The sequence below is a fragment of the Aegilops tauschii genome, chromosome 2, assembly GCF_002575655.3.
Source record: "Aegilops tauschii subsp. strangulata cultivar AL8/78 chromosome 2, Aet v6.0, whole genome shotgun sequence".
In the NCBI taxonomy this organism is placed as follows: Eukaryota; Viridiplantae; Streptophyta; class Magnoliopsida; order Poales; family Poaceae; genus Aegilops; species Aegilops tauschii.
The window spans coordinates 393,449-403,721 of NC_053036.3; the positions used below are offsets into that span (position 1 = coordinate 393,449).

The following is a 10,273-nucleotide window of genomic DNA, read 5'->3' on the forward strand; positions in this document are numbered from 1 at the left end:
TGGAAATTTTCTGATTTCCATCGCTAGTGTCCCCCCGCCCGACGACGCCGCGAGCTTGATCTACGCCGCCAGGCTGCCCCGTCGTCGTCGCCGTCGCCGTCGCCCGTGCCCCCAAGCCCACGCCATCGCCCGTCGCCGTCGTCCTCCGCCCCCCCCCCGCCGCCGTCGCCGTCGTCCTCCGCCCCCCCCCCCCCCCGCCGCCGTCGCCGTCGGCCTCCGCCGCGCGCCCCCGAGCCGTCGCCCCGTATATGTCACCGTCGCCGCCCTCCGCCCCCGGCCCGCCGCGGTCGCCGTCGCCCTCCGCCACCCTGTGAGCGCCGCCCCGATCCCCTCCTCCTCCTCCCTGTAATGGCCGCCGCCACTGCCGCCGCGCCCCCTAGCTAGCTATTAATTTGGATGTGTAGTATTAATTTGGATGTGTAGTTTTATAATTTAGTTGTTGTAATTAGATTTGTATGTGTAGTATTAATTTGGATGTGTAGTTAGATTTGTAATTTAGTTGTATTAATTTGGATGTGTAGTTAGATAATTTAGTTGTTGTAATTTAGATGTATTAATTAGATGTGTAGTTTAGATTTTTTTGGTGATATTATTATTGAATATGCAAATGTTTGTATGTTCATATGCAAAGAATATATCATTTTTTTCATAGAATTTTTATGATTTTTTCTGTTGTAATTTTGTTCATCGAATTTTTATGATTTTTTTTGTTCATAGAAATTGTGTATGATCAAAGTCATTTATGTATGTTCATATTTAGAAGAAAAAGAAGGAGAGAAAAAAGGAAAATAAGAAGAGGAAGAAGGAGAAGAAGAAGAGAAGAAGAGGAGAGGAAGTAGAGGAGAAATAAATAAGAAGATGAAAAAGAAGAAAAAAAAGAGTAGAAGAAGAAGAAATAGAGGAGAAGAAGAAGAAATAGAATAATATATTATTCTATTTTTTCTTCTTCTCCTCTATTCCTTCTTCTTCTCCTCTTTTTTTCTTTTTTTTCTTCGATCTCCTCCTCTATTCCTTTCTTCTTCTCTTTTTTTGCGTCTTCTTCCTCTTCTTATTTTTTATCGGGTATGTCGTTGTCGATATATGTACCCCCCTCCCCGATAACTTTTAGTAAGTACTACCTAGAAAGTGTTTAATAGAATTAGTTAGAAAAATAATAGAACTAGTTAAACTAGCTAGTTTATTTTTAGTAAGTACTACTTTATTCTATTTATAGTAAGGAAATTAATAGAACTAGTTTGTTTTTTTAGTTAAAGCAATTATTCCCGCATCGACGTCGACGATGCCTATCCCGCATCCTCGTCGTTGACTCGGCGGAGGAGGCCGGCTTGATCAGAGGGGCCATGTCCGGGACTGGGCTCCGCCGGGCTGGTTTTGGGAGGTGCTACCTTCCGGTGGGCGTAGGTTGGTGAGGAACCAGCCCATCGTTGACCCGATCCTTGTTTGGTGGCGCTCGCGTGGGCCAGTGACGGTGCCGAGGCTTCCGGACACCGCGGAGGAGGTACGTCACCGTGTCAGCGAGGAGGACCAGCACGTCCGTCGCTATATGGTTGCGTTGGAGGGCAGGTTCGACAGTACCTGGAAGGTTCTTCAGGGATCTCACTGGAGCTATGATCCTATGATGGTTCCGTCCCTTTAGGTGTCCACCGCCCGCGCCGATGTCCGTCGGGCGCTACTGTTCTAGTTGTACTAGCGATGCTATATGTATGATAGTATTCGAGGTGTATTAGTGATAATATTCGGCGATGTACGGACGCATGGAGATGATGTAGTTTTGCTTATAATTGAATGCATCCTAATTTGAATACTACTTTATTTTGTGATTTGATTTTGCTTATTGAATGCTCAAAGTGGAAAACTACTCCGATCCTACTTTGAATGCTAAAATTGGAGAGCACTATGATTAGTTGATAGCTTATAGGGTTTTTGTTTTCGCAGAAATCTAGGAGCCCCCCCGGCCCCTCCATCATCCCCACCGTCGTCCCCGTCACCGCTCCCTCCGACATCGAGGTGAGACCAGCCAAATCCTCTTTTAGAAAGATAATTAAACGATATTTCGGGTTGACTGTAAGTCTGTCGAGTCTCCACCATATATGAGAGGACGAAGAATCCCGACTGTTGTCGTGGGGGTAGCTTCTCCTTCGTTCCCGTGTGCTAGACAATTTGGTGTAATGCACTCGAGAACGAAAGGAGGAGCTACCATCACCGACGGTCGCAAATGTCAGAGAGGAATCAGTGAGGGAGAGTTCCACCATATATATATGAGAGGACGAAGAATCCCGACTGTTGTCGTGGGGGTCGCTTCTCCTTTGTTCCCGTGTGCTAGCTAGACATTTTGGTGTAATGCACACGGGGACAAAGGGAGGAGCGACCATCACCAACGGTCGAATGTATACACCACGTGAGCTGAGAGTTTTCAAGAAAAGACTCGACAAACCGATAGTCAACCCGTGATGAATAATAATGATCTAACTTAGGTTTTTTAGTACATATATTTAATTGTAGATGTTTAATATTTGAATTATATATGAACATAGGAAATGTCGTACTCGGACGACGAAAGTCTCCCGGGGGAGTGCGACTGGTGCCACGACGACCGAGGTCAGTGCGACAGGCCTCACCTGGACGAAGATCGGCGCTTCAGTATTAAACTGGAGGAGACGTTCGATGTTGAAACGGTACGCAACGACGACAAGTGTTATTTTTTCATAATTAAGCACGACTTCAACTATTTCAACGTGTACTTTTCATCTTTTACAATTCGGCTAGCTTATCCCATGCCATGCAAGACGCTACGTCTTGGAGAGGATGGGTTTTGAAGACCATGAAAGTATGGAAACAAAGAAAATTCACCTAAGGACCCATCATGATATAGATTTTGAAGTAAAGCTGTATAATTCTGAGAGCGTAACCCATTTTGGTTGCAAAAATTGGGAAGCATTTTGCAAGATGTATGGTTTTGATGAGGGTATGCTTGTCACCATGGATCTTGGTGATCCTGACATCGAGCAAGACAATATGGACATTTGGGTCCTTGTTGATACGCCTCCAATTCTACCGCTATGTGAGTTTCTCAAACATAGTTATTAGCTAATTTATATTGTTCATTTCAAAATAGTTGACAGCTTATTTTGATTGTTCAAACAATGTGCGGAACATGGTAGACAGAATCTACTACACCAATGGCTCTGAGTTAACTTATAAGGAGAAAACTCATCTGGTCGGATTTTGTACTGATATTGAGAATTACAATATCTACAATCAAACTCCTCATCATTATGGTCCTCCATACGTGCCACTAGTGCACGTGGTGAACTACGGTAACTACTATGAAGATACCCTGGTAAGATTTCTTACTATTACGACATCCGTGCATATTTTGCATAGTTCTAAAACTAGTGCATTATCATTGCTAACTATGAAGTTATTACTATGTTTTTCAACAGATAATCCCAGAGGATTGTGTGCCTCATTTGATGTATCAGAATGGTAGGCTTGATGTTTTGAATATACAACCAGGTCATCCTACGAATCTCAACTGTCCATACCGGATTTCTAAAAGAAGTGGAGACATGCAAATCAAAGAATGGAAAAAATATATGGACAGTCGCAAGGAGCTTCTTGGAAGCAAAAGGAAGCGAGGCGCAAGAATTGGAGACAGGATGATCTCCATTCTCCATAATGGAGAGTCAGGGTCTATATTGTTTTATGCTATTTTACCTTAAAGAGGGTATTTCGGTCCTACCTAATACTGATGATCATGTGCTAAGAACAATTAAGTAGGGTTGGTTCGATGACTGTGAGGATGATGATCGATCATATGACTTGTTATTAATAACGAGTAGAAGTTGTATGATGATGATTAGTAGGACTTGTTATTATATATGATGATGCATGATGCGTGCATGAAGAGTTATTATATATCAGCGGGTGAAATGAACATGGATTGGATTGAAGTGAAGGCAACATGCATGTGGTGCGTGTCGAAAGTAGTACAATCCAAACTTGATCAAGTCCGGATTAGTATTACTTTCGACATGCACCACATGTTGCCTTCACTTCAATCTAAGCCATGTTTAGGCATAGCAGTACTTAGCGTTGGTAAACCAAGCACGGAGATATAAGAGAGGACACTTCTCTCTAATAGCTACCTAATAACAACCTAAATTAACCCCCCAAAACCCCTAAACCCCCCCCCTTTCAAAAAAAAAACAAAAACCTCAGCTCCTGCCAGGTGCTGACGCGTGGATGCCTATTGGTCCCGGTTGGTGACACCAACCGGGACCAAAGGCCCTCCTACCTGGGCTCCCCGCACCGGCCACGTGGACGGTGTAAGAACCGGGACTAAAGGGCTAGGGCATTAGTAACGACCCTTTAGTCCCGGTTCCTGAACCGGGACTAAAGGCCCTTATGAACCGGGGTAAAAGCCCCTTTTCCTACTAGTGATCTCTACTGCAAAATGATCCTCAGGTGGTCCTGGTGAGAGAAAAAAGGGAAATTTCCGAGAAACTCGAAATCAATTGAAACCCTAGTTCCTAGATCGGACATAAGTGGTACATAAATGTGGTTAATGTCAATGCTTCATGTAATCTATGTCCTAAGAAACTCGAACATACAAATAATCATCCCAATGAAACCGAAGAATGGCCAAATCGTTGGGAGGAAAAGCTAGGGTTCTTACCGCAACGTGGAGGGGGGTGGTCCGGGGCTCGTCGTGTTCATGTCTTAATCGGATCGACGGGCTCGCTTCCAGCCATGGTAGTGACATCGCTTGCCATTCCCGCCACCGTTTAGATGGCCCCAAGAAACCGGCCGCCGCCCAAAAGCACTCGAGAGGGGAAAGGGAAAGAAAGGTGCGGGAACGGGAATAATCACAACGGCTGGGTCTTTTTCACCAAATGTCAAGTGATCTGCTCGATGTGGAGGTGGTCAACGTGCCACGGGTGCTAGTCAGACGGACGTGGACGAGTTTAGGATGAGCGATGACACAACTTGCTTTCTTTTAGTACCCAAAATAGTCGTTTTGTAAGATATAGGACTAACTTGACACAAATAAAAAAGAATTAGGACCTCCAATGTATTTTACTCTTTTTTATATTGGCATATATGATGGGAAGCGTTTTCTATCATGCATGCTATAAATAACGTGCATGGATTCACTGTTTGACGTGTTGGAGATTCGTGCACGCGGGGCTCGCTGCAGTACGATGAATTATTACGATACACTCTTGAAGAAGTAGAATCGAGGTGAAGCTAGATAGAAGTTTAGCAATACATTCTCCTTTTACCCCATACATTACTTTGAAACACAATGAAAATCCACCAAAACGTTATGTAAGACTCAGAAACAAGACAAAACTTCGACAAAAACCAAAAAAACACGTGGAACGAATCTCCAGGTGGCCATAGACGATGGGTCCATGCATGTTGGCATGGTAAAAGGATAATCTCCGTTGATTATGAGCTTTCTAGAAGCGAGGAGATTCATTCTGACTTGTTTTGTCTTGTTTCATCACTCTCTTCATAGTGGATGTTTCATCACTCTCTTCATAGTGGGTGCCTACTTCTCTCACCTAGTTGCTCACGACTGAAACAAACAGGTTGGTTGCGGCTCGTCGGAGCCACATCTCATACTAGATTGAGAGCATGCCAGACTTCTCGACCGAGGGAGGAGTATGGAAGTGGGGTGAGGCAGGTGAGGAATTAGCGGAGCAAGGTGGGCGCCATGGTGCATGAAACGCGATTAGGGGCATTGCAAAAACAAAAACAAAAACACTTACCGACGGGGATGTTAGGGATTCACGGGATCACACGATGCTAGGGGGCAGCGGCTGCGCTGCAGGGTGGGGCGGGGCGTCCATGTCGTGCATGTTGGCGGCTCCATGCAATGAACGAAGGCGGTGCCAGAGGAAATAGTCGGGCAACGCTATCTAGGTCAAAGCGTTCGGGCAAGGGGTGGCAGGCCGTCGAGCGGCTTCGGAGCGAGGCGATCCCACTGGGTGAGGATAACCCGCTTTAAAAAAAAAGATAACCCGCTTACATCATCTTGTTATACTTGCTTTTGCTCTTCATGGACGATGGGCTCTTTTCGGAGACATCTAGAAATAAGTAAGGAGAATACTTCCGAAATCTGTTCGGCTTGTTAGGACTATAGTATAAATTACCCCAACCACCAAGACAGACGGCAATTTGATCTCACAACTACCCAAATTTGCCTAAAGTAATTGCTCCAAATATTTGCCAAATTTTGAAAAATATTTAAACACACAAGCTCAACTTTGTTTCCCCATCCACCCAACCCAAACCCTAGAGAGAAAAAAAGGAAGGAAAAAATCAGCAAAAAAAGAGAGAGAAAATGCGCCGCCGTTGTTCGCCGTCGTGACCCCGCCGCCGGCGAGGCCTCCCCCGCGTCCATGGATCTTTCCGCCGCAAGCGCCCTCGCCGTCCTCAGCAAGCTGCAGCTCCTCGGCTTCTGCGTCGGCCTCCAGATCCCCGACGACGCCGCCGACCCCTCCGAGGTGTTCGACACCATCCTCGCCGCGTTCCTGGGCGAGGTCTACCCCGGCGAGCGCGATGCGCGCCCGCTCCCGGCCGCCCTCGGCAACGGGCGCCGCGTGGACCTCTTCCGCCTCTTCACCGCCGTCCGCGCCGCCGGCGGCTACGCCGTGGTCTCGTCGCCCTCTGCCGGCGTCTGGGCCGCAGCCGCCGGATCCGCGGCCCTCGCCGCGCCCGTCAAGCTGATCTATGCCAAGTACCTCGGCGCGGTGGAGCGCTGGATCCAGAGGCTCCCGGAGGCGCAACCACCGCCGTCTGACGAGATGCGGCAGGAGCTGCTCTGCGTCCGCGGTGCCAATGGAGTTGAGATGGAGGACTGCAATGGGAGGGATCAGCGGCATGGCGCGCTCAAGAGGAAGAGGGAAGACATTGCTGGGATGCTGGATTGGGTGAGGGGGCTCGCCGAGACTGTCTCGGAGGAGGGCGCCATCGCTGCCGGGTTGGCGGATGGATACTTTCCGGTGGCATTGGCGGCGCGGGAGGCGGTGTCCAGGAAGAGGGCACGCCGCGCAAGCGTGACCAACGGCGCGCTCTTGCAGGTGATTCCGACACCTTTGATAAACTTGTTGCTGAAGATAATGTTTGACATATTGGTATTGCATCACTGCACTGCACTGCACATATATAGACAGACATACATACAGAATTGGCATTGGATTACTTCAGCAATACATACATACATGCAGAGGAATATTGTTAGCTGGCAACATCTATCTGTATCCCTTTGATCTTCTACGTTAGTTTAGGCCCTGTTTCGATTGTCGTTTTCCTTTTAAATACCCCTGTAAAAGATACACCGAAGGATAAGATTGTCGTTTTGTTTCCAGCTGAAATTTGCCCGTGGTCGGTAATTTAAAGGCCTTAGTGCCACTGGACTGTACTAGTGGAGATCCACATGTTAGATAATTTGTTCTATTTCCCCTAAACATAAGTAAAATTAAAATTCATGCTTCAGGTCTTACCAGTCTTTTCATTAGTGCTTTAAGGCCTGAACACCCTTGTAAATTTATTATTTGGCTAGCTACCCTACAAATGGAGCATTGCCGTTCCTTTTCTTTCTAATTTTGATTGTGCAGATTGGATGCTGGTAAAAGAGCATTTAGAAGAGTATTTAAAAGGAGCATTTAACTACTTCTATCTTCATTTTGGTGACGTGGTATATAGTTCGGGCAAAATGTGTCAACTTCCCATTTGCTGTCTTGATGTGTTACAACCTCTGGAGGGATACGCGGATCCTACCAGAGGGCAAAATCTGGCCTAACCCTGCTTAAGCATTACACTGTGCACAATTTAAGCTACAGTATCTTTGCTCCCTGATGTTCGCTCATGTATCATTGGGATGACGGATACTATAAATAGAGCTATGAAATCTCCCTGATGCTTTGGCCCCGGATATTACCTGTCGGGTACTGTGGGTGGTGGAAGGGGCCAGCAGGGAGAGATATAGAATGGAGGGGTTGGAACTTTTTTTTTTGTCTGCTTCATTGCCTTAAAGATGATAGTCCTCTATAAATAGAGCTATGAAATCTTACCTTTCTGGCTAAGCCGATTACTTGGCAACTGGATACACTTCTTATTCATAGTAACTGAACGTTTTTTTTTCTGATGGCGCAGGAAATTGGTTGCAGGTGCTGCAGGAGTACCACCTGTGCCAGAATTGGTGTTCAATGCAGCAAAATTGTTCAACAACCTGGTTCGGATGCTAATAAACTAACAAGAGTTGTTGATGTGAATGGATCCTCAACGGTCATAGAACAGGCGAGCAGTGTGAACGGACAGTTGAAGCATTCTAAAAGTCAGCAGAGGAACAAACTACTAGTGGGCTCCAATTATCAAGCAGTGGTGCCACAGTGGACCGGCGTTCCGCCTGAAAATTACGGCGATCCGGAAACCCTCAAATGGCTGGGCACAAAAATCTGGCCTCCAGAAAATGAGAAGAAAATAACCCCAACCTACCATGACCGTATTGGCAAAGGCAGAGAATATGTCTGCAGCTGCAACATCCCGCGATCAGTAGAATGTGTCAGGTTTCACATTGCAGAAAGGCGGCTTCAGCTGAGACGTGAACTCGGCTCTGCTTTCTACCAGTGGGGATTTGACCGTATGGGCGAGGAGGTTGCCCTTTCTTGGACGGATGAAGAGGAGGCAAGTTTCAAGGCTGTAATGCAGACCTATGCGCCATCTCCAGCAAGGAATTTGTGGAACCATCTCCAGTCATCCTTCCGCTGGAAGCCGAGGAAAGAACTTGTGAGCTATTATTTTAATTGTTTTCTGCTTAGGCGGAGGTGTTACCAGAATAGGACCGCACCAAAGAAGATAGATAGTGATGATGAGGAAGAGACAGAGTTTAGGTTTTTGGGAAACCGTATGGGACAAAGTGCAACCAAGTATGACAGCACCAAGCGCACCGTTTGCATCCAAAGTACTCACTGCATGGATCTGGATGATGAGTAGTTGCTGATTGATTACATTCTAGGAGGCTGGTTGAAGTCTGTTAAGGAGTTTGGATTTATAAATGGTCCCCATTCATTGATTTGGTTGACATTGCACATGAGTTGCTGTGAGCAAAGAGTTAGACCATTTTGCTTACTGTCTTGTCTTCAGAGCCGTGCCAGCAATCGAAGTTTTGACATGGACTTGTATCCCAGAAGTAAAAAAAAAAATGCACTGGTATTTATTTTTGAAACAGAGAACTGCAGGGGAGGCCCCAACAGTAAACTTGATTTGTACAAGTGAGGGATGAGGAGGATATATAGAGGCAGAGCTGATCCAAGCCAGTTGCCATCTTTGGGGCTGAGAGGATTAATATGTTGTATACATTGTGGAATAGTATGTTGTTATCGGAGAGAACCTGAGTGAGTGGTATCATCATGTATACCTGTATCCTCTGTGGATTGACATGTACATTGACCAGTAGGTAAAAGTATAACTGACAGTAGCCCGTTCCGGTCGTATTTCTCTCTCTAGATATGGAGTGATGACATAGGAATGGTATGTTGAGGTTAGTGTTGTGAAACTAATGTTGCAGTTGTTGTTTGTTGTAGACTGAGCATGTCTGTTTTATTTATTTGGGGTTTCGGCATCTGAATAAGAACATGTCTGTTTTAGTCTATGAGTTGTTTCTTTTCTTTCTTTTGAGCTATAAATAGATGTCAAATATTATCAACCTTGGGAAATATTATCAACATTTACTCCTCTGTCACATATTAACCGACAGATAAATGGGAACCGGCTTTAGCATAGCATAGTCTGATCTGATGTACTAGAATTTAGTTCTTTGGTGGTGCTGTGCTGTGTAGGTTTGGTGGTGCAAGATGACGGCTTCATCTTGCTGCTTTTGACTGCTGCCGAGTGGGTTTTGATCTGAAGAATAAACAGGAGCTAGCTAACTGAGGTTGGTTTCTACGTACGTATTTGGTTTGGTTAGCCATCCCGTGGTTAATTTTTTGTGTGCATAATTTGGCTGGACATGTTTATGTTTGTAGTAGTACTGTAACCAAATCTGAGAGGAGTCTGCAACTGTAAACTAGCTTGTCCGTGTGAGTGATGCATCCCGTCGTTTAATATTGTTGCTGCATTGCACGCATTATGCTGTTGCGGCTTGGTCCCCCTTTTTTTTTTGTCCAAAGGAGAAAAGGGGGAAATAAATACAATATATGCTGCCTTTTGCCCTTTCATTCAATTATTAAGCCTGAACATGTAAAGGGGAAGCTTGAGAGTT

The 10,273-nt window shown here is 45.7% G+C and overlaps 1 protein-coding gene across 1 annotated transcript; it reads left to right on the top strand.

Moving 5' to 3' along the window:
* Positions 1-6,262: 6,262 nt before the first annotated feature.
* Positions 6,263-9,506, top strand: LOC109784860 (AT-rich interactive domain-containing protein 2). Its single transcript, XM_020343470.4, has 2 exons — positions 6,263-7,091; positions 8,167-9,506. Exons 1-2 carry the CDS (start codon positions 6,411-6,413, stop codon positions 9,004-9,006), a joined length of 1,521 nt encoding a protein of 506 aa, XP_020199059.1. The 5' UTR covers positions 6,263-6,410; the 3' UTR covers positions 9,007-9,506.
* The last annotated feature ends 767 nt before the right edge of the window (positions 9,507-10,273 follow it).